General features: G+C 41.9%; 2 protein-coding genes across 5 annotated transcripts; both read left to right on the forward strand.

Annotated features, from left to right (window-relative positions):
• The first annotated feature begins 12,941 nt into the window (after nucleotides 1–12,941).
• ppp2r2aa (protein phosphatase 2, regulatory subunit B, alpha a) lies at nucleotides 12,942–19,360 on the forward strand. 4 transcript variants are annotated; one of them, XM_067228274.1, is made up of 10 exons: nucleotides 12,942–13,261; nucleotides 13,795–13,869; nucleotides 14,284–14,381; nucleotides 14,477–14,642; nucleotides 14,752–14,864; nucleotides 14,999–15,176; nucleotides 15,276–15,440; nucleotides 15,582–15,751; nucleotides 15,955–16,046; nucleotides 16,547–19,360. In XM_067228274.1, exons 3-10 carry the CDS (start codon nucleotides 14,376–14,378, stop codon nucleotides 16,824–16,826), a joined length of 1,170 nt encoding a protein of 389 aa, XP_067084375.1. In that variant the 5' UTR covers nucleotides 12,942–13,261; nucleotides 13,795–13,869; nucleotides 14,284–14,375; the 3' UTR covers nucleotides 16,827–19,360. The 4 variants fall into 4 exon arrangements, with proteins under 4 accessions (XP_067084375.1, XP_067084373.1, XP_067084374.1 ...); XM_067228272.1 differs by having other exon boundaries at nucleotides 12,942–13,209; nucleotides 13,774–13,869; XM_067228273.1 differs by having other exon boundaries at nucleotides 12,942–13,209.
• A 186-nt stretch (nucleotides 19,361–19,546) lies between these two features.
• Nucleotides 19,547–24,005, forward strand: bnip3la (BCL2 interacting protein 3 like a). Its single transcript, XM_067228275.1, has 6 exons — nucleotides 19,547–19,628; nucleotides 20,571–20,841; nucleotides 20,929–21,010; nucleotides 21,337–21,443; nucleotides 21,572–21,721; nucleotides 22,006–24,005. Exons 1-6 carry the CDS (start codon nucleotides 19,574–19,576, stop codon nucleotides 22,052–22,054), a joined length of 714 nt encoding a protein of 237 aa, XP_067084376.1. The 5' UTR covers nucleotides 19,547–19,573; the 3' UTR covers nucleotides 22,055–24,005.
• The last annotated feature ends 668 nt before the right edge of the window (nucleotides 24,006–24,673 follow it).

A 24,673-nucleotide genomic window follows, 5' to 3' on the forward strand; every position in this document is an offset into this window, starting at 1 on the left:
TGCTGCAGGGACTAGGCTAATGAAACACAGATACTGTAGGTCCCCGAGGAGGAAGGAGAGATGTGGATCATAAATGTGAATCACAAATCATAAAGTTTTAACTCGAAAGTGGAAGGTTGGCTGAAACTCGGGGGAGATTAAGTGAGATTAAAAATGCTTAATACCTGGCAGCTCATCGTTGGGCATTCTTCCATGAAGCTGTGGCATGAAAGGTGACTTTCAGGCGAAGAATTAAGTTATGTGTGGCTTTCTGTCATGTTGCAGGGCTTTCTCTGAAGTGCAGCAACACAGAACAGCAGAACATGTCACTTTACATATTTTTATCATGTACATGTACATGTACGGAGCAATATATGTATGGAGCAATTTGAGCAATACCTTTTTCTTGTAAAAAGTATTTATCAAAACATATATTTACACCTTAATATACATGACATACCATCAATAAAAAATGTGTAGCATGCTCAGATCTTATTTTTTACACTTCATTTACATAACAATGTCAAGTAATTTCCTTTCGAAGATTCAAATGATTCATTATAAAACAAAATATGTAAACCTATAGATAATGTAAGTCACTTTTAACGATCTCACTGACCTTGCAGTGAGCCCCAGCCCTGAACATGACGGTCTTTAAGCTTTTCGTAGCGTACAGTTCTTTTGTGTTCGATTTCCTCCTGCAGTGTTCTCTTAACGTAAATGGGTTTGTGCACTACAGAATATAGCAAACCATTTCAGAGAAATGAAATTTGGTATAGTAAGGGGGAAGGGTTTATCCATTGCACAAGTAATTTCCTGGGACAAAATCAATATCTTTTCAGCTGTGTTTCTACCCAGTTAATGGAAGTAGTAGGCCAACAGGTACGCAGATCAATTTAATGCCAAACAAGTCTGTCTCATGCCATCTAAAAAATGTGGTAAATATGTGTCTGTGTTAGATGTCTACCACCTCCAACGTGGTCCATAAGTGACACAAAGATAGATGGCAAGTACCTGACAAGTGTACATTTTTAGCCGCTAGCCATAATTAGGTAATTGCGTCCCGTTGCCTGTCCTTCCCAGGTGAGATTCTCAGATCAATGGTCTTGAACTAACGAGCAGAACAGTGAGCCCAGGCTTCCATCTAACACAGCAGGCCTCAGAGATCAGGGAAAACAGAACGCTGTTACCAAAAAGAGATCAATCAGGACTCCCCAGCTGCACTAATCTCTATCACTCAAAAAAAAACTAATATAGTCTTTTAACAGAAATATTTCACTTCCCTGAAGTTTTTTTGGGGGGGAACCCTGGTGACATTGGTCTCATCAGAGTCACCAAGTGTGTACACTTGTCAGGAAGTGGGTAAAGCAAATATTGAGTCTTCAATATTTGGAAACGACTTCGCATATTTGAGCCAGTAGAGACCCTTGTTTCCACATGTAGTCTGCCCCCAACTTATAGCTTGCATCTCAATAGCACAGCCTGGGCTCACCGTGGCGATCAAAGGGATCGAGTCCTTTCAATGGCGTGAAAAAGAGCAGCATTTGTAGTTGGTGGAACTATAATAGAGCTCACATCTGTTCACCTCCAAAATAAGTGCAAGCCATAATCTCACACCTGCTGTTGGCTTGTGCTCAAGTGGATTGAACTGGCAGATAAATCACAAGGCCTGCCACGCATCCTCGCCAGACGCCAGGACTCACTTTTACTACCTGGCGGCCACCTGGAGCAGAGGCTCCATAGGAGGAGAATCTTCCCTTTTTATGGAATAATTTGCCTCATCTGAACAACTCTATTTAGAGAGAGCCCCTTAGAGAGAAGCAAGGGAAATTGAGATGTGCTCACCCTGCTGCGGAGATACTTGAAGTATGTAACTGTCCTGTTTTTTTTTTACAGGCCTAAAATTAATATAATGTTTCCCAGGCAATCCTGTTAGCTAGCTTTAATCCGGCTCAGGGTGGCAGACGTAGAGATGGGTCTCAGACACAGTCAGGGGATTGCCGAGCCACGGGATAGACTATCAGACACTTGTTCACAGCTCCCAACACCATCAAGGGCACACAAGAGCACAAGAGTCACAACATCAATACCAACACAGAATCTTTACACTTTTCTTTACACAATTCTATAACATATATCATACCGTATGATAAATATTGGAAAACATCTTTCTGTGATTGTCTAGATAGCTGCTGCAGTACTGTCAGAAAACTACATTTAGCAGACGCTCTTATCCTAAGCGACTTACAGTAAGTACAGGGACAGTCCCCCGAGGCAAGTAGAGTGAAGTGCCTTGCCCAAGGACACAATATCATTTTGCACGGCCGGAATCGAACAGGCTACCTTCTGATTACTAGCCCTATTCCCTAACCGCTCAGCCACCTGACTCCTCACTCCTTGCTCTAATGAGAGACAGAGAGAGTACAGCACTGTACGGCAGCTTGTGTCACCCCTACAGATATAACACTCAGGGGACCTCGAGCCTCACAAGCCTACTAAAGGCTTGTCCCTGTTTGATATTTACAACTGTTCTCACATCTGGGCCTCTGTGGCTTTGTGTAGATATTTGAACTGTTTTGTTTTTTTGCTGTTTGTTTTTTTGGTCTTCATCTCTTCTGCTTTTGACAGTTCCTCCTGTTCTGCATATTTAGACAAAGTACCCTGTGGCTGCAGTGTCTTTTACAAACTATTTACATTTTTACATTTTACATTTTAGTCATTTAGCAGACGCTCTTATCCAGAGCGACTTACAGTAAGTACAGGGACATTCCCCCGAGGCAAGTAGGGTGAAGTGCCTTGCCCAAGGACACAACGTCAGTTGGCATGACCGGGAATCGAACTGGCAACCTTCGGATTACTAGTCCGACTCCCTCACCGCTCAGCCACCTGACTCCCTAGTACTAGAGTAAACTATACTCTGCATCTTAGGGGTGTCTGCTCATGTTTCTTGCCATTGTTCCCGACTACTGTTGTGTTTCTGGAATGGAGATGATATGAGCTGTGGGTTGATGATTATCTTAGTTTTTTGTGAGTAAATTACAAACCCAACACCTCTGTCTGTCACAGTGTCCACTCCAAACAACCGAGGAGTCAGGTGGCTGAGCGGTTAGGGAATCGGACTAGTAATCTGAAGGTTGCCAGTTCGATGCCAAATTATGTTGTGTCGTTGGGCAAGGCACTTCACCCTACTTGCTTCAGGGGGAATGTCCCTGTACTTACTGTAAGTCACTCTGGATAAGAGCATCTGCTAAATGACTAAATGTAAATGTAACAATACTGTACATCTGAGAGGTTTCAGTACATTTTGACACATTTACATTTAGTCATTTAGCAGATGCTCTTATCCAGAGCGATTTACGGTAAGTACAGGGACATTCCCCGAGGCAAGTAGGGTGAAGTGTCTTGCCCAAGGACACAGCGTCAGTTTGCACGACCGGGAATCGAACTGGCAACCTTCGGATTACTAGCCCGATTCTCTCACCGCTCAGCCACCTGACTCCACACTGACTGACTGACACCCACTGTGGAGGGTAAGGGTTCACCAGTCAAACCAGTAAGAGGATGAAACACAACAGTACTACACACAGTGCCGCTCATTGTGCCTTGATAAGTATGCAGATATGCAATACCAATTCATTAGAAAAAAAAATACTTTCTTTCCTACTTGCACAACATACATCAGAGAGTAGAACACATTAAAGCTAATTGAGCATATTTGCCATTTGGGCTGTATTAATTGAAAAGCCATCACTGCCAGCCATGCACTAAATGACCACATTAACTGTCAGCATTATGTTTGACATCCTACTAGATTGAGAAGAGTTTAGGGAGCTCTCAGTGGGCCCACAGCTTCACTGGAATAGAGCTGAAAGCCATAGAGTGGCCGGGTGTGTGGGGGAGCACGCCTAATGTCACAGAACAAGCCGTCCATCTTTGTGCCTCCCCCCTCCCCTAGATGTTACCTCAGAGACTCATTTCATTTATCTTTTTTTTCAGGCAGCGTTTGAACAAGGGAAACAGCAGTTAGGGAAAATATAACTGCACATATGTACCGTGTGTTCGAACGAAATAGGTCTACTTAGGTAAAATAGGCCATGTTTAGCACTGTCATATTTGAAAGAGAACATGTATAAAACATGATGTTATAGAAATGGTTAAAACCAAGGTTAATCTGCTTCCCATGTTTGTTTCTGAGGCTCTTAGTCGAATCACATCAGATCAACCCGCAGCTAAATAATTTCACCGTCTCTTGCTCATCTGGTCTTGTTCAGCTTGATTTTCCCTGCTGGAATTTTCGTTCGAGGTAGCCTTGGGAATAAAATGCAGATTTCTGTCTCCTTTAGTTCAACCTGCACTTACTCATGTGCTGCTCTCTGCACTGTGGTGCACGTCAGGTGACAGCAGTGCTTAATTCTAACTAAAATGTATTTGCCATTGTCTACAAATTATGTATTTGTTCATTCACAAGGTGGCAACGTGCTAATGTGGTTGTTGGTCTCAGGGCTTATAAAAATGGATTGGCAAATATATAATGGACAAAAGGTATATTCCTTTCTAACCCAAATAAGGAAATGTACTAAATCATGATGGATGTAGCAACTGTCGACGCCGAAAACCATAATCAACACATATCCATTACTGTCAGATCCCTGCAAACACTTTCAGTCAGCAAGCAATGAAATAAGACAGGAGGGGGGAATCATTTGTGTGTCTAGTTTGGTCTTTTTGCATTTCTATCTGAGAGGTAGCCGGTAGCCGTTGCCACGCAGTGAGAGACACGAACAGAGGTTTTCTCTGTCTCACTACAAGGCAGTGGTGAGAGTACTGGACCTTTCCAGGGATCTGCAGGAGACTTTGGCTCCCTCATGGGAGGTTCCCCAGGCTGTCTGTGGCTGGACGTCCACTGCAGAGTCAGATTTTTCCTGGTAACACTTTTCTTTTTGTTCCTCCTTTTACGAATGGTCTTGCTGGCTTCTGAGTTTGTTTTATTGTATTCTCTTCTGACAATAGTCGAGAAGCCAGAGCTATTTCTAGTTTTGTTTCTCATCACCCTTCGTGACTACTGTTGTGTTTCTGTTATGGACATAAAGCGAGGTGTGGGACAATGATCCTCTTTGTTTGTCTGGGTTTAAACCAAGCAGCCAATGGAGATACTGCATGTTCTCTCTATCTACCTGCTGCCAGGCTCCTGCCTTTCCCCAGTCATACAGGACATTAAGACCTGTTTATGTGGTTGACCGTGTTGTTTATATTGTTTTACCAGGCGCTGTTTGGAGCCAGGAGGATGATGAATGATTCAAGATGGATGGAGAGCATGTGCAAGCACTCATGGGTTAACAAATGTGCTCAACCCTTCAGGTGGGTAGAGACACACAGACAATGCTTATTTCCCAACAGTCAGGTTGTAATCCTATTAAATCAGCCACTCTGCTCAGACAAATGAAATCATCTGCTCCAACTGGAGTGAGGCCAAGTTCACATAAATAAATTAAGAAACCGATTCACTTCAACCCCCTTCTGTGGTGACACCTGGATTCCTAAAATAGGAAAATACCATATCAGCCATGATAACGGAATCCTAATACATTCCTCTTGTGTGGAACTCAGTCTGACATGGTCTTTACATTTGACCTATTTTGTAAGCTCATTATTGCCAGTAAAGTGTTACCTTCCCATTAATGATTTGTGGTCTGAAGATAAAACGCCTTGCTACACATTTGTGAAAATCACATATTATAACCAGCCTCCAATCCTGCATATGGAAACTATACTGAGATATATTTAACACTTCAATCTTAAAGATTCCCTTTCCATGATATTTTCTCTTCTGACAGATATATGGTCACAGGAAAATGAAGTCAACTTAATACGTTAGCTTTTAGTCTGGAAGCATGAACGCATGCATGAAATTGATTGGCTTTCAGTCCATGTCAAACACATGTCAAGTGAATGTCAGCAGTACCTATTTGTACTTCCTAATATAGGATAATTGTTAGCAAGAAAATTAATGCTGGTTGGTTTTATGATTTTAAAAGGATCCAATGGAGTGTGGGTTCTGTTATTTCACTCTTTGCTTGCTTGTATTCAATGTTTGATATTTACAATACCCAATCCAAGCTTAATAGTTATTTTGTCTTTTCTCATAATTGTGAAAAGTCAACAGAGTACTTTCAAATTAAATTTTATTGAAAGCTTGCCCAGAACCAAGTCTCACAATTTATCTGCTACCTTACAATTAGTCATTTAGCAGACGCTCCTATCCAGAGCGACTTACAGTAAGTACAGGGACATTCCCCCGAGGCAAGTAGGGTGAAGTGCCTTGCCCAAGGACACAACGTCAGTTTGCATGACCGGGAATCGAACTGGCAACCTTCAGATTACTAGCCCGATTCCCTAACCGCTCAGCCACCTGACTCTACCTTATCATTCACCTTGAAAATGATGGAATCTTGTTTCATCCATTGCTTCTGTGTTCTGGCAGAGAGCTGCTTCTGGGTCCTTCCGAGGCTCAGCCTGGCTCACAAGTCTGTTTTTTTTGTTGCTAAATACGTGGGCACACTTGATTTGGCTCACCCTCCGCAATGTAACCATTGCATCAGTCTCAAGACTGCCAACTGAGATATACATGTAACACACCTCAATTAACTTTTAATGCTTTTATTGAATGTATCTCTGTAACTAACCTGTTTGTCGGGTCTGTATGACAAAGCTATATTAATATACTTCTATATTGAACAATAATAATGAAATGTAAAAATATATATATATTTGGGTGTGCTTTGCCTTCGGCAAGGGCACAACCTTTGTTCTCTCACATATATATTTTACTCATTTTACTTTGTGATGTGAAACACAATTGTTAAATGTAATGTACAATATTAGCTGATATTATTAAGGAAGTAGGCCCACATCTACTTTCGGAAATGGTAGTCTACTATTTCACTGGAGCATTAACATCATGACATTAGCCTCTGTTGCCCGGGCAACACATACTACAGTGGTCTATGATGCATCTGTTTTCAATCGTTAAAATGAAAATTCCTCACAAATACATTTTCGTTTTTGCTCACTGCAACGCTGTAGCCTACGCGAGACACACTACAAAAACATCTACACAGAAGTTTAGGAAGTCAAACGGCGACAGAACATGTTCGGCACTCCCCTTACTTAAATCAAAAGTCTTTCAATAGGTGAAACTATCTGACTTCTAACCTGAACTTCATTGCCACAGCCTAAACTTTGTCAATCTGTTCATGAAAATAATTAATTTCAGCCTAAACCGTACAACGGAACGTTAAATCGAATTCAACCAACGCAATCGCTGCCAAGACAAACACAGCAGTAGTCTAGTACTGTACTGTAGTAGTACAATTTACCGGGGCAGCTTCTCCACACAGGCTAAATCGCATTTTGCGTTGTTACTGACAATGATCGCTACCAGTGAGCTTTTTATGAATGAGCGATTTTCCACTAAATAAATGTCAAGCTTATTTACGTTTTTGGGGGCATATTTTCAGTTAGCAGATGGTAGGCTACTGTTTGAATCGCGATTCCATCTTCTACTGCCGGTAAAGTCGTAGAATAATCTTCAAAGGGGGTTCTTTATTAATGAATGAATGCAATATGAGTAGGCTAAATGCCTGAAATATCACGAAAAGGGAAAACTTAAAAGGACGTTTAAATCATAGAGATTAGGTCAATTTTTACACCGGTCTGCCAAATTTTTTCGTTTTGATTCAGCTATGAGGCTGCCTCTTGCAGGGGAAATGAGAAGACATTTCATTCTACACTTCACTCGTATTTTGAGTTGTAAATGAGCAGCAAAAAAAAGATGCTTTTAAATCTATGTAATCTTTATAAATAATAAGTAGGCCCTATGCATTTTTATATAAAATATACAGAAATATCAGTTGTAAAAATGTCATTAAAAAACGGACCCCTGTGCAACCGACGCAAACAAGCACACCCTACAATTTTCCCAGAAATTGTACCCTCTCTAGTTGTATTTGTTTTTACAGTGAGAAACTCCAGCAAGTTCCAATAGCTGTGCTATTCCTTTGGTAGTATGTTTTCAGTAAGTTAAAGCAGTGTTGCTATCTGGTGTCCAAACAATTATGCTTCTCCTCTAGAGATTAAAAATCATGTATTGCTATTGATTGGTGAGCGGCCTGCAGCTTACAGTTCATTCTTTTCTCTTTTAATCAGCCATGCCTGATTTTCCCGAATAAGATGATAATTAATAACATTTTCCATTGAAAATCTTCAAAACCACGAAGTATATTGGCAAACATTCCATTATGCAGGCCTTAAGGATATTGTGCAGTTAATTAAAAAACAAGGTTGACTAAAGGCTTGGCTGACACAAAGGGAGCTTTTATTAGTGGTCTGGAAAATGAATTAGCTCTCATCAAACTACCGCGATGGGAAGGCTTTATCATACCATTAACCATTAGAAAATATATTTTTCTTTGCAACCCAGGGATTATTTTTCTTTGCCTCTCCTTTCTTATTCTGTTGAATGTGACAGACAGACAGACACCCATTGGGGACATTTATCAAAAGTGGATGCCCCATCCTCAGTGCCCTGTCCCAGTCACTGATGTACTTGTTAAAATCCTGCTTTTATTTGCTGGTTGGAAACATCTCTCTGTATTGTGTGTGCCCCCCCCCCCCCCCCCCCCCCCCCTTTAAGCTATATTGTGTTTCTTTGGTCAACACAGCACAACTGTATTAAAAGCCCAGTAATGACCCACTGGATATTAAATTTTAATGGCTTTGTTACAGAAGGCCACTGCGATTAGTTCATCAGCAGGACAAAGAGATCATTTCAAATGGCGCAGCTCTGTGTACAACGACTGTCATGGACGCCGGCATAGCATGAACTGCTGCATTGAAAAACAACACTCAAGTAATGATTGCCTGCATGTCTTGATTGTGCAGAGTAGGGATGATTACATAAAGGGCATTATCATATGTTGGGAATAATCGTATGAGGGTCCATGCGACTGATGATTCTCCTGTCCCATGTGTCAGACCCAAAGTGTGTGGTCTGGTGATTTGTACATGGGTTCGTCAGCGTTGCTAATGGATGGGCTGTGTCTCTGTATTACAAACCTGTGTGCCCTAAAGTTGCACAATAAAAAGGAAAGATGGGTGAGTGATTTACCGCCTCTATTCTAATCACCCATTTGTTAACATCCGTTATGCTCATCTCACGAGACCAGCAGTCCTGCAGTCACCCCAAATATTTTTTTTAAGTAAGTAAGTAGAGTAGGGAATTCCACTTTAATGTAGAAACAGACATAAGGGTGGAGATGAAGATTAGGAGAAGGTTGATAATGATTGCAGCCCACAACTTGCCACATATAGTAACTACCCAATGTGACAACTGACTTATAAACATGTTAACAGTTACCGGATAAACAGTTATTTATATAGTAAATGTATAAATATACAATATTTCATGTATGAAGATCAAAACAAATCTTATTTACAGTTAATTACAGTCTCCTACACACACCTGAGAAAGCAATGAAAATCCTCTGGTAACCATGGATGCAACTTTTGGAATGATGGAATGTACAGGAATTCACACATGTATACAGTATACATATTAGATGTATATATGCAGGATGTATATTCCCATTTCAAGCTTTGTTTTTTAAACCACAGACGAAATTATGCTAATCAGGTACAGACTGGTTTCGTTACCTTGACGAATTGCGTGACGTTTGTTGCGGCTTTGTTCTTGTCACTTCTTAAAAATGATACATGGTCTGCAATTTGTAAAATCAATTATTCTGAGTATAGGAGGAGAGCGCGGCAGTGAAAGACTGTGGGGAAAGGTGTCCTTGAGGTTTTTAATGTGAGAAGGCTGTGCAAAGAGAGACTGTAGTCACACAAAACAATGTATCTAAATGCGGCCCTGTTTGATCTCTCTTCTCTTTGGTGCTCGAAAAGCTGTTCAAACAACTGAACCTGGGGGAGTATTGTTGTTTCACTAAATTGCTGCATGACTATTTAATGTACACAAAAGTATACAAAACAAGGCAAGTGAATAAAATACCAAAGCATTTTCAAAAGACACAAAAATGTATTTGCAAAACAATAGACAGAGTTTGTACATACAGTACATGGTACTATACTATACTGGATCCACATAGACACTTTGTTTTTATGTTGAAGAAATATTGGAACTCGACCCATGTCAAAACATACGGTAAATGGGACACGTACTGTATGAGACAGTGAATATTACCCATGATTCCTGTGGGGTTTTATCAGAAGAAGACAGAGAGCGAAAGGCTGCATAAAAACGTAATAAAAATGAATTAGAGCCATTCCCACAATTCCTTGGGCAGGCACCTCAGGCTTGATATTAAAAACCTCAGATGTTCTGCTGTCCAGCTGACATACCAATCTATTTAGACACCGAGATAGGAAGCGAAAGCAAAGCTCATTGCCACAGAGCTTGGTTAGATGTCACACAAGGGTGCAGGAAGGGAAAAAAGATATAGCTCTCTAAGTACATTCTTCATCATTTGTACTGTCCTCCACACTCTGAGACTCTGAGAGTGGCTGACCCGTCTGATCAACTGTCTCAGCAACCTGTCACCCCCTCTCAAAGCCACGTAGCAATAATTGTATAGGCTGTCTGATCGCACATGAGAAAGGTGAAGAAACCAAAAGAAGATTACGAATCTGTTCCCTCAGGTCTCTGTGGCCGGCAGTTAGGGAACATCAAAGTATGGAGGATATAGGAAACGGTATCTGGATCCTAGATTGTTCCTAAGAATACTTCCCATCTTAAACACATAGCATTTGCCATCTACAAATGACTCCCTGAAAATAAACTCCCCTTCAAGAAACTGTTGAATAAATGGCCTTGGATGAAGACTTCTTTTTCAAGTGGCAATCTTAGCCAAGACGACTATTTCAAGCAGTAAATCCTCCTTTTAACTGGGCCAGTTGGCAGCATAGCAATTCGTTGGTGTGTGATATCACACTGATATGTACATTCTCTGCTACGAGCTATGCGTCCTCAGATTCTCCTATCAGGGCCCTCTACCCACATAAACATAAAGAATATCCCCTGAAAATGTTGACCTTGCTATATAAATTTACTTAGCTGCTAAATGAAATTTATGATTTCCAAATGATGTGGCTTCCATGTTTACCTACTTGGTTTAAAAAAAATGAAAACCCCTTCAAATGTTCAAAGTATGCAAAGATAATTCAAAGATGTAAATTCTAAAGCTTGGGTTGAAGAACATGTCAAGGAGGTTCCTCAACTGCTGAAAGTGATTGGATGCTTTAGCACGTCATTTCCATAGGGAGAGGTAAGTGTTTACAAATGAATGAGAATTGGCATCTAAACAAGGTCCACTGGACCTAATGTAGGTCCACTTTAAGAAAAGGTTTTTGAAACCTTCAGTCATTCCAAAAACCCCTCTCAGTTATTTAAGATCACTGGGAAAAGCAAACCACTGAAGGTCCAACGATTAAAGTGGTGAGACAGTATTACATTTAATGCATTTAAAGTTTAATACAATTTGATGCATTCTTTTTGTGGCTATTTCAAAGCATTTTGTGGTTGCAACTGGTAGGTAAAACATAATCTTTGTCCCCAAAGTTTATCAAGGTCAAAGGTCAATCAAAAAATGTGTTTAGGGAGTCAAGTGGCTGAGCGGTGAGGGAATCGGGCTAGTAATCCGAAGGTTGCCAGTTCGATTCCCGGTCATGCAAACTGACGTTGTGTCCTTGGGCAAGGCACTTCACCCTACTTGCCTCGGGGGAATGTCCCTGTACTTACTGTAAGTCGCTCTGGATAAGAGCGTCTGCTAAATGACTAAATGTAAATGTTTACATGAAAGAAGATATCGTGTAGCATTTGAAGTGCATGTTTTACTGCAGTGTCAATTACTTTGTGTCCACTCTTGCACTCGTGTTAGGTAACAGGGAGGTCACCTCTACTCAATTTTATGCCCCCAGCCAATTTCTCTGTACCTTAAAATATGTCCTTATTAATTACCATATTTGAGCTGCTCCATTTTGGGGGTAAATTGTCTGCCCTTGTAATAACACTCCTATATTTTACATAATGTTCTATTACAAATGTATGTAGTGAAATGTGCACATGGAAAAAAATTATTAATGATCACTTTGGTGTCAGTGTAACCCCAGAGATTAACTAATCACGGGTGTTTTGCAGAGGAAACAATTCATGATCACGTCTTGCACAGCGCAGTTATAAAGTGGCAATCTTACAAACAATTCCTGCCAGACTCTCTATTTTCCAGACACTCTGTTTTCCCAAAGTGAAACCGGGAACAATTAACAAAGACATTAAAGGCACAGAAACCATCTCGGAGTGTTCCAAATGGACTCAAATGCAAATGAAAGACTGACAGAGGAGCACTTTTCAGGTCTTCAGGATTTGACAACGTGATGGCGTTTGGCACACATGATTCTCTCTCGATCCACCATGAAGCTAGTTATTTCACCCTGATTTATGAATTCTTCAGTGTGCCATACAAAATGAAATTGGAAACAATCCACACTACACTACTGCCATCTTGTGGTTAAGGTAGTCAACATATACTTATTATACAGTTGGATCAGAGAGACGGCTACAGTAGCCTACTATTTGCAAAAGTTAGCTTTTCTAATTTTAATCAGTTTAGTAGGCTATAGATCTACATCTTTTGACATTTCAGTAGCCACAAAAACAGGAGGTAAGTGGCCATTGAGGTCAGACACAACATATAATCAATACACAACGTCATTAATTAAAAAATGTGTTTTTTATTTAATCCTGGCGTTAATTTAACTATAAATGAGGTCTTTTAATTTAGGACTGGGGCGTCAATAGATGTCTTCCACACTGACGCAAACTACGCAAAGACGTTGTTGCAAGACAATCAGGTTGCGCCATTTTAAAAATTAAAGCAGGGGGGGTGAATTTATTTTGCTAGCCTATCTAGCCTAGCTCGTGTAGCTGTAGTTGCGCTTGACAGCTACTGAGTTAGGTGTTCTGGAGATCTGAAGAGTAGAGTAACTTACTCAGTAAAGTTTAAAAAGGGGCTCGGAAGAGCCACATTTCAGTGCAATATTTTGCACTGCATTCTTGCAGTTAAGACTACTGTATTGTACTAGACCGGCTAGGGGTAGTGGGTGGAAACCTGGGCCCAACTTAGTCTACGACACGAAATCCCTCTCTCACCATGGCAGGTACATTTGGAACTGTGGTTGAATACTGTGCGGCAGATTAAGTACAAATAATGTATGTCAGCTAGTAATATGTAGCTATTTTATGTAGCTCGCAAAAAGGAACTCAGCTACAGCTCGGTCTGACTAAACTAGTGCTAGCACAACTAGCTAGAGCTAACTGGGACATGGAGAGACTTTGGCGTCCCGCGAACTAGCGATTCAATTCCTGACTTAATGCAACTAGAAACTGTTCATGTTAATTTAAACTATATGTCTTGCTAGATACTTTATTTGAAATGACTTGTACGCATGAACAGTTGCCACCAAACTGTTACTTTCCAGTTCCAGCTAGTCTAGCTACTTGACAATGACTTTCTTCATACTGAAATTAACATGCTTGCAAATATTGGCCAACTATCCAAAGTTTTTTAAAGAATGCACGCAAATATGGTTTCAGTAGTTAGCTAGCACCGTTATCTAGACGGTGTTTAAACATACATTTGCTATCTAAGAAGTTGCTATTACAGCCAGGAGGGCGATCAAATTCCTGCTAGGTTGGTGTTAGCATGTTCTCATCACCAACAGACTTTATTTCTATGGAACCAGGAGCCGGTGGAGGCAATGATGTTCAGTGGTGCTTCTCTCAAGTGAAAGGAGCAATCGATGACGATGTTGCAGAAGGTAAGCATCTGTACAATCTATAAAACTGTTGATACCAACTTTCAGAAAACGTGAAAAAACAAGAATACTCAATCACTGTAGTCTGTAATTAAACTGTTCATTACGATACATGAAATGTCTTGTGTGTGGTACTAAGTGGAGTTGAGATCCTACTATCTCAGGGATAACAGTAGCCTTTTCAGTCTCTGTCCTTGTCTCTGATAAGTGACATATAGTGTTGTATTTTTGACTAGTATGTCAATTTATAACGAACTTGCCTCTAAAACCTTATAAGAAGCACACCAAATGCAGATGCCGTGTGTGTGGCTTAATCCACATTTGTTAGACAACTTCTAAAGCAGTCAACACACTTGGACATCATTTTGTATGTTCTTATGTGTCAAAAGAGTCTCATTGAGAGTTGTGTTGTTTCAGCTGATATCATATCCACCGTTGAATTCAACCACTCTGGGGATCTGCTGGCCACTGGAGACAAGGGGGGCCGCGTTGTCATCTTTCAGCAGGAGATGGAGGTCAGTATGGGGGACTTAACACAGGCCAGTGCTCTTCCACTGTTCCGTTGCCATGACGTGACCTGTCAACTGTTGTTGTTGTTGTGACTGGACAGAGCAAGAACCAACCACAATGCCGGGGAGAATACAATGTTTACAGCACCTTCCAGAGCCACGAACCAGAGTTTGACTACCTGAAGAGCCTTGAGATCGAAGAGAAGATCAACAAGATCAGATGGCTACCTCAGAAGAACGCTTCTCAGTTCCTGTTGTCCACGAATGGTCAGTGGAGCATCGCTCACCCCCCCCCCCCCCCCCCCCCCCCTCTGCTGTTAAGTCAAGGATAACCAAAACGATGCATTTGCAGTACATATTGTTTTGTTTTTGGCAGATAAGACTATTAAATTGTGGAAAATTAGTGAGCGAGACAAGAGACCAGAGGGCTACAACTTAAAAGAGGAAGATGGACGCTACAAAGATCCTACCACTGTCACAACACTACGGGTGTGTAGAACTTAGTGTACATAAACAATATATTACTCACACCCCTGTACAAACAAGTGGCACACACACACCCACCCTCTCAAAGATTGTTCCAGTGACACACCCTCGCAAACTCTCTCCTCCGTTCTTCTTAGGTGCCCGTGTTCCAACCGATGGACCTGATGGTGGAGGCGAGCCCCAGACGAGTGTTTGCCAACGCACACACCTACCACATCAACTCCATATCTGTCAACAGCGACTTCGAGACGTACCTGTCCGCGGACGACCTGCGCATCAACCTCTGGAACTTGGAGATCACCGATCGCAGCTTTAGTATCCTTCGTCCGTGTCCCCCCGAGGTGAAACATGGATCAGATGAAGCACTGAAGGGTAGTAGATCCATTTGTCCTTGACTTTCCTGCCCCCCCTCAGACATCGTGGACATCAAGCCGACTAACATGGAAGAGCTGATTGAGGTGATCACGGCAGCCGAGTTCCACCCCAACCAGTGCAACACCTTCGTGTACAGCAGCAGCAAAGGCACCATCCGTCTGTGCGACATGAGGGCGGCGGCTCTCTGCGACCAGCACTCCAAACGTAAGCACCTTTTTGGGGGGGGCTTTGGAATACCCGGTGTACCCGTGGTAACATAAAACCTGGTGCCGACCCGGGAAGAGGTCGTCGAGGCCCGTGAAGGTGACCACGCTGTGTGTTCTGTGTGTTTTGTCTTTTGCTCAGTGTTTGAGGAGCCTGAAGACCCGAGCAGCCGTTCGTTTTTCTCGGAAATCATCTCTTCCATCTCCGACGTCAAGTTCAGTCACAGCGGGCGCTACATGATGACCCGGGACTACCTGTCCGTCAAAATCTGGGATCTCAACATGGAGACCCGCCCCGTAGAGACGTATCAGGTCTGTGTCTGGACTTTTCTACCTGCAAAAGTAGCTGAAACTAAATACTTTTCTTTTGCCAAAGCACAATAGATGCTATTTTTTGGAAGGGAAGATGCACATTAATTAACATGAGCACTTGGTGACAATCTGTGAAGGATCTTTTATGTTGTATTTCCAAGCAAAGCTGACATGACAAAAAAGCTTTTCCTACGTTCAAACAGGTCCATGAATACCTCAGGAGTAAACTGTGTTCACTCTATGAGAATGACTGCATCTTTGACAAGTTTGAGTGCTGCTGGAATGGTAACGACAGGTAAGATCATCAGATTGACCCTGATAACATAACGGCAAACAATATCCGCCACTCCACAGTGTAACCTATTTTCTGCCTGGTGAGCCTCCTAAGTAGGGGAAGTCAAAAATAAAATCCAGTGTAGAATACTAGGGGGATGGGTATTGTTCAGTGGTAGAGCACTGCTGATCAAATGGTTGCGAGTTCCCCCCGTATTATGTTTTATGCTGAACACTTCCGTGTTTACCATAGACGCATCTAAACTGAGAAGCAGTTACCTTGCTAAAACCTGCTCTCTTGTCAGAAGGGGGGTCAAATGGCTGAGCGGTTAGGGAATCGGACTATTAATCAGAAGGTTGCCGGTTCGATTCCCTGCTGTGAAAAATGACGTTGTGTCCTTGTGCAAGGCACTTCACCCTACTTGCCTCGGGGGGAATGTCCCTGTACTTACTGTAAGTCGCTCTGGATAAGAGCATCTGCTAAATGACTAAACGTAAATGTCTCGTCACCTCGCTCCTCAGTGTCGTGATGACGGGATCCTACAACAACTTCTTCCGGATGTTCGATCGCGGTTACCGGCAGGACGTGACGCTGGAGGCGTGTCGGGAGGGCAGCAAGCCCCGCTCGGTGCTCAAGCCCAGGAAGGTGTGCTCGGGAGGGAAACGCAAGAAGGACGAGATCAGTGTGGACAGCTTGGACTTTAACCAGAAGATCCTGCACACAGCCTGGCATCCCCATGACAACATCATCGCCGTGGCCACCACCAACAACCTTTATATATTTCAGGACAAGCTGAACTAGTGTCCAGCGACGCCCTCCCCACCCACGTCTTATCCCCTGATCCCACTTAAGCTTTGCTCTTCCGATCCCCTAAGTCCGGAGAAGGACTCGTTTCTGGTTGTCCGCTCTTCCCCGGCCGCCATGCAACTGTTTTCCACTACATCCCAAAAGGGAACACTGTCTCTTTAGTCATTTCGTTTTTTTATATTTATTTTTACGTTTTTTTTTTTTTACGGTTTCCCCTCTGTTCATTCATCGCACGGTTTCGGGTGCCATTACGACATGATTTGTTTTATATGCAAGCATGTTTTATGTCGTGTAAAATAGGGTGGGATTTCTACTGAATCTCATTTCTCCATCTACCACAAAGATGCCATTCTGCTCGGGTGAAAGTTTGCTACAAACACAGCAAGCTGTCGACTCCTTATTTGCCCCAGGCATTTGTTAGGTTGCCAAGTTGGCTCCCCCCCCCCCCCCCCCCCCCACACTCAAATAAAGTTATACACTTGCCATTGATATAGACTCTCTCTCACACGCACACAAAGCTGAGTACTATTATGTATACCAGGAGTTTATACAGTGTGCAGACTAGGGGTAACACAGTCTGCACACAGTACACAGTAAGTACAGGGTCACTCGAGTGACTGATTCAAGCCATCCAATCTTAATGTAGGCTGACATGCTTTAGCACAACCTTGTGTGCAAACAACCAGCTATCAGTCTCGTACCCCGTGCCACCATGTAAAGCTCGGCACAAGCGCTGGAGCCCAGCTGTGAAAGGCTACGGTGTCAGCCATGTTGTGCCACTGATGTGCCTGGTCTGTCTCGTTTTAATGGTTTTTAAGGCTACTCAACTAAATGTTCTGTTTTGATTTCCCCGTCTCCTCTGAATCAGGTTTGGGTTTGTATGTTTTCTTTATTTTTTTTTATTATGTTTTGTACTGCACTTAAGACAAAGAATAATTACTTATAGTTGGTTTATTTTTGTATGAATTAAAATGGGAATTCTGCTAACGTTAGATGTCCTGTCTACTGTTAGTGTAGTCTGATCACTGTAGTCTGTTTATCTGTTGGTCTGGGGTAGAGTTATACGCTCAGGGTATTACTGGGATTGGTGGGAGATGTTGCTTGAATGTGAGCACTGTTTGTTCTGGTGGGCAGATAATGGGGGGCTGATGCATACTGTATATACCACTATCCACGTATGTGATGTCCAAAAAGAGTGTTCTCGGGTAACCATGCTTCTAGTCTTAGGAGCAGAGGGTTGTATTCTGTCTGAGCACGTCAAGATACAATTCTGTATTTCAGTTACTGTAAATGTTATCATCAGCGATTTGGAAATTCTAAATGAACTTGGAACTAAGCTGAGTTGTGTGACTGTTTCTGCTGGTTAGGGTCCAGGTTGGCCCTTCCCTATGGTTGCGTTAGTGGAATACTGGAACTGCCATAAAGAATCGAGTCACATGGTTTCCATTGTGTGGTCAAGGTCGGAAAGGTATTTTCTTTTGCCTCAATTTAGTTGTAAAATCAAAAGGTGTTCAGGCTATGGACTGATTTGGTTTATTTTATGAATGGAGACACTTGCTGGAATATGGAAAATACAGTGTGGGGAAAGTCGTCACCAGACAAAACGGGACTACGTTGTTTTTGCATACATCATTAGGTTGAGTAACTCGCTCTAGTCAGGTTTCAGGTCTTAGGAGACCGTATTTCAAACTGGCATTACCTGCACATGTACTGTATTAGTTTCCAGTGGCATTCTTTTAATTGCATTTTGGATTATGTGGGTAGATTTATTTTGGTCCATACCACATATGTTATTTATGTTGACACTTGAATGACAAGGCACTCTTTTTTGAGCCACTGTATCCTAGTTATTTAAGTTCAGGATTGTTTACAATTTGTTGCCAATTGTAAATAATTCATAATCTCACTTACTAGCAATGCCACAGGTGCATGTCATAGCTATGGATGTTATTGTAAGTTATGGCACTGTCCTATACTGTAATTGTCAAGTTGTTTCAAGGACATTTTATCTGTTGTAACAAGAGGAGCAAAGTTCGTAATATATATGTTTACCAATTCACCCTATTCCACCATCACTCTCAAATCACAGTAAATAACAAACGACAGTTCAACTTTAATTTAGCTGACACTTATCGACGGCCTACCAATACTGTTAGTATTTCCCACTTACACAGTCCTTTGCTCATTTGTTGGTTAGAGACCACCAAATGTAAAGACCCTTATTGCCTTTCTCATTGCAGTATAGGAAATAAGATAATCAAGTATGTTTCTTAAACTGACTGGCAGGCCAGGACGGGTCGGCTCAGGGGAATTTGACTTATGCGTGAGAGTCGGGACAGAACGCACTTTTTTATTTTTGAGATTTTTTTGGGATTTGTATGTTTTGTTAATTTGTTTCAAGGCGCTTTTGAATAAACATTTTTGAAAATATTAAGAGCGAAAAAAAATCTGTACTCTATGCTTTTTTGCCTTTGTCAAACTAGATTAAATTCTTAAGAAATACGCGTTCTAAGACTGGACTGCAAATAAAACATGTATTAAATGAGTTTTGTTTTTGGTGACATTTTTCATTAGTTAGACACTCATTGATGACATTTATTAGTATTAGGCCATTGATGAGGATTGTTAAAGAATGGGTATGGGATGTGTCTGGGCAACTGTTGGTCAATGCATGCAACTGCGCCTGCGCTTAAAATCGATTGCGTGTCGTGTGGCTGAATGTGAAATTTTGGGCAGCAAACATGTCTACTACTGCTGCCGCCCAGCAAAACAATAACGAGGAACCTGTCCTCATCGGTAAGTACCAATATTAGCTCTTTAGTTTTCGAGTAAAGTCAAGAGTTTTGCACCTATGCAACATGATCGTGTTGGCTTTGCATGGTTGTTGTTTTTTTAAGCTATTGTCAAACTTGTCTCGGGTCGCAAGCTCCTCAGTTTCTTCTAGGCGATGAGGAGGGTTTGTTGAATAGCGTCACCCCGGATGGTTCAATGGTTTTACTTTGAGTACTTGATTGACTGGAGTTTAACCAACCACCGATACAAGTTTTCTGTGGGCGGGCTTAATGTATCAAAACAAGTCTGCGACCAAAAATGATAAAAATGGCCTTTTCATAAATGTTCATTTATCCGATAGCCTACCCATAATGTGGCAATCAGGTTTTTATTTGTCAAATATATACTTGTATACGTTATCTATCGACCTTTTTAACAACGTATTTACAATCTCTCTTGACAAATTTCTTTGTCACAATAAAGGCAACTGGCGATCTCGTTTTGTGAAGGCATAGCTACGAGCTAGCTTTTGCTATATGCAATGCATTAATAGCACTAAAGCTGTTTTGTTTTGATGGTGATTATTTTCTCCCGGCCCTTCCATACTTATATTCCCGAGTATTTGTGACCCGCATTCTCATATGGGTCTGGTGATGCAACAAAATATCATAAAAACAACTTGATCCAGTAATTTTATATAGATGATATATGGGTACTTAATCCCCTCGCATACATTGCGTCGTTTCAGCACTGTATCAAATTAGAATGACATTTGAGTTAGTTAGTTGTATAACTGAGCAAATTGCAAAAAATGTGAACGATACAAACAAAACGAACAGCCGAAGGGCGAGTCTTGGATGACGTGTGTTGTTTGATTGACCACAGTCCGAGACGGTGACGTTGGCATTGTGGGCCAAGTCCACAAGTGCGCAGATTTCAAATCAATATCATATTTACATTTTTCAGGATCCTGGGTGGAGCTGGAGATAAATGGAAACACAGGATCCCCGGCTATGCAGCCAAACCCTTCACCACCCTCCTCAGCCTCAGGGAATGGAAATGAGGGGGAGAGCCAGCCCCTACAAACCCTAGAAGTGGTGCAAGAGGACATAGAAGAGGCTCTGGCAGGTGGACTAGAGCACGTGCCTTCATCCTCTTCCATCCACAATGGAGACATGGAGAAGATTCTTCTGGACGCGCAGCACGAGTCCAGCCAAAGCAGCTCCTCTTGCGACAGGTAGGGAGCACGAAAATATAGAAAAGAACCCCCGGGTCCTCTGGTAATGTGATGCAAGCGTAACTTGTTTTGTATCCGGATCCTCAGCCCTCACAGACCGCCCAGCCCAGATCAGGACGAGGGACAGATCACCTTTGACGTGGAGATGTCCAGCCAGAGAGGAAGCCAGGTGCAGTATTCTAACCTCCACTCCTCTATTTACATTTACATTTAGTAATTTAGCAGACGCGCTTATCCAGAGCGACTTACAGTAAGTACAGGGACATTCCCCCCGAGGCAAGTAGGGTGAAGTGCCTTGCCCAAGGACACAATGTAATTTTTCACGGCCAAGAATCAAACCGGCAACCTTCTGATTAATAGCCCCATTCCCTAACCGCTCAGCCAACTGACCCCATTCAGCCCCACTCACTCTACGGTCGTTCCATCTCTCCCGTTCACACTAGTGGCATAGTCTACCTCTGCTCACCCGGGTGTTTTGTTTTCTTCCACTTGCAGTCTGAGGAAGATGGCTCTGAGAAAGACAGAGAGGAAGACATCTTGATGGACAAAGAAGCTGATTGGGTGGCCGACTGGTCCAGCAGGCCCGAAAACATTCCCCCTAAGTATGCAAGCCCAAAACTGACAGCTATTACATTTCAAAGGGAACCAAGGGGTTCAAGGTCGTCCTTGTGTGTATCCAGAATTTATTTGAGAAGATAATGACCATGTGGATGTTTTGACGTTTTCCCAGGGAGTTCCACTTCCGTCACCCGCGGCGATCAGTGTCCCTGAGCATGAGGAAGAGCGGGGCCATGAAGAAAGGAGGCGTCTTCTCTGCCGAGTTCCTCAAAGTCTTCATCCCTTCCTTGGTCCTGACTCACATCCTTGCCCTCGGCCTTGGGTGAGTGCAGGCAGTGACTTTTGACCGGTTGCCTTTCAACACACGGGTGCATTTCTCTGTACAGGATAATCTGTAGGATGCTTGTCCCATGATTAAGAAGAAAACTTAATGTTGGTCGTTTTGTAATTGTTTTCATATGAGACCATGCCAAAATGTGGGATTGTTACAAGGTTTTGAAAGACCATTGAAACTGCATTACGAGTGCCTCAGTCCTTTTGCGGTTTAAACAGTTTAGACAGTGCCTGCAGTGCTATCATATTTAAATTAACGTTCTCTCTCCACAGGGTCTACATTGGGAAGAGACTCACCACACCTTCCACCAGCTCCTTCTAAACTAACTAAAGCAGTGCCTGGAAGTCATGTCGAAAATACCCACGTCGACTAATAGTTAAAAAAAGACAAAAATCCCTTCTCTTCCACCGCTTCCAACACACTCCCGACTTCCTCTATCTCAGTCCCATTCAGCCTTTGATAATCTTCCCCACTCTTTGTGATCCTCTTCTGTTGTTTATGTCATAATGCTCTGTGACACACACATCCTATTTGCTGGATGGCCTGTGTTGGGGATTTGTTCATATGCATTTAGGTCTGCTTTCTGACACAGGAGTAGGACGTCACAGACAGCTCTGTCTATGGCATCCAACTGTCGTGGTGTCAGCAGGCCATAATAGACAGGCCCTGCCCATACTTATCTCGTACAGAAGAAATGCATAGGTATATGGTCTGGACTGCAGTTAAAATATATCTACATAGTATCTCTGAAGTTTCTTTAGTAATGCCTTTGACAGATAGATTGTGAGATATTCAGTGTGTAAGAGTTCTGTTTGTAACTTTTTGCAGGTTAATTGATACCCCTGCATGCAGTAGTGTTCCTTCTCCAGTCTTTGCAAGAGGAGGCTGCACGATATCTCACCCACAGATATATCCTATGACCCTATGATCCTATGATTTTATATTGAACCGAAATATGCCCCATATCATGTTTCAGCACAGCTTTTAATTGGCTTAGATATAAGTGGCTGGGAATCATGTCATTGCACAATTGCTGTTTTATAAGAAGTTTCTTCTACAGCCGTAGTGCAGTTATCTGAAGATGGGTAGAAGCTGGGCATCCTGGCATGTAGTGACACATTGCCTTATGGGTTTTGATGAAGGAGCATTGTAGGTCAGGTCCAGAGGGTTAGGAAATGTGGCTAGTGTACTGTTGAGAGGAAAGTTTGAAAGATGCAGAATTATGTGAAGGCTGCAGTTTTGCTCTTTCCTCGTAGCATATTTATTTTCTCCTAAAATCTCTTCTAAATACTTTTGAATATAGCTATAAATTGTTTCTTTTTTGTCTTTTTTCTTTCTCAGAGCCTGTGTAAGATTCAGAAATGTACCAATATGGAAAAATCCCTTTCTGATACAGATGTCAGGTAGAAGGACTATGTGACCAACCATCATTAGTTTTTTCAGTGTCTAGTATAAATATATTTTGAATCATACAATACAACAACTACAGACAAGTGCCAAATCTATCTTTTAGTTTCATCACCTCTCATATAAGCTATAGTGCAGACACTGATCTTATTACCTGACATGTCAAAACACTTAAACTGTGACCTGATCCTGTTTGGTAATCTACTTTGCTTTGACGTGTCCTTCGGGGATTTTGACTTTAGACATTTCGCTTTATACGTTTTATAGGAGATACCCGATAACAATGTAAGTAATGCTTTTGTATATATGTTTAACCATGACCATTGTCGAATTCAGATGAAAATCACAATCCCTATATAGCACCAAATTAACAGCGGATAATTCTGTGAATGCTCACTCAGACTGAGGATGGAAACCATAACAGTGATACAGGAAGATGCTTTTCCCCACTGTCCTGTGCTGCTTGGTGATGTAGGGTTTGTGATTAAATAAGTGGAGCCCTCCCCCCCCCCCCCCTTTTTTTCTAAGGCTCCATTGCATGCATGCTTTCAGCTTGATATTGACAACCATTTAATGTTGATTTCATACCGACAATGCTGTTAAATAGATTTAATCAAAGTGAGTGTTCATCCTTTTATCCAAGGTTGAATACTAGTAAGCATGTTAATTGTTTCGTTTCTCCAAAAATCCAAACTCGGATGCTTTTCTGTTTGTATGGAGGGCGGGGCCCTCGGCATTGTCTCATTTCATTTAAGCTATGATGATGATTCCAGTAGCAACTACTTAAAGCTGTGGCATTTCAGTTTATTTTCTTCATATTCTAAAACTGTCATTAAAATGTGGAATTTGCCACAGACCTGTCTAATGTTTTGTGTTTCTCTGTGCATATGTATCTGACGGTTGCTCGGCATTTATATTCTATTACCGATTAAATCAATATTTTATGTGTAGGTTAAGCAAATGAACATGATAGTCTTGTTCATTATATCAATTGTAAGATTATTTATCTTAAGCTTCAGGGTGATATGGATGGCAGGGTGGGGCATTGCGCATGCACGATGGCTGACTGTTGTGGTTGCTCCCTGTGACAGCCCGGTGTTGTGCCCCCAGATGCACCCCCACCCTGAAATCCAGCCCCTCACGGTAGCGCGAGCACAACCACTCGAATCAAAAAGTGCAAACCACTGGAATCAAAAAGTGAAAGATTTCTTCTTGATATCGCAACGAAACGGAGGGGAGACGGATGTATCACATTGTAATTTAAGAGAATAGAAGAGAATAACGTCGGTTATTTGTGAAAAATTACTGATGTTCTCAACACAAAATTCTTAAAACTTGTCATTCAAAACGTACAGTAACGAACCTATAAATTGTTAAGAATAGCCATGTAAAATACCTGCTAAACAAAATAAATGTATTTAGGTAAACTGGGGTAGGACTGAATGCGATGTCGTAGAGCAAGAAAGGTAGGTTCGCGTTCGTCACTATACGTTTTGAATGACGAGCTTTAAGGAATTTGCGTTGAGAACACAG

Source organism: Osmerus mordax, chromosome 24, assembly GCF_038355195.1.
Source record: "Osmerus mordax isolate fOsmMor3 chromosome 24, fOsmMor3.pri, whole genome shotgun sequence".
Taxonomy (NCBI): Eukaryota; Metazoa; Chordata; class Actinopteri; order Osmeriformes; family Osmeridae; genus Osmerus; species Osmerus mordax.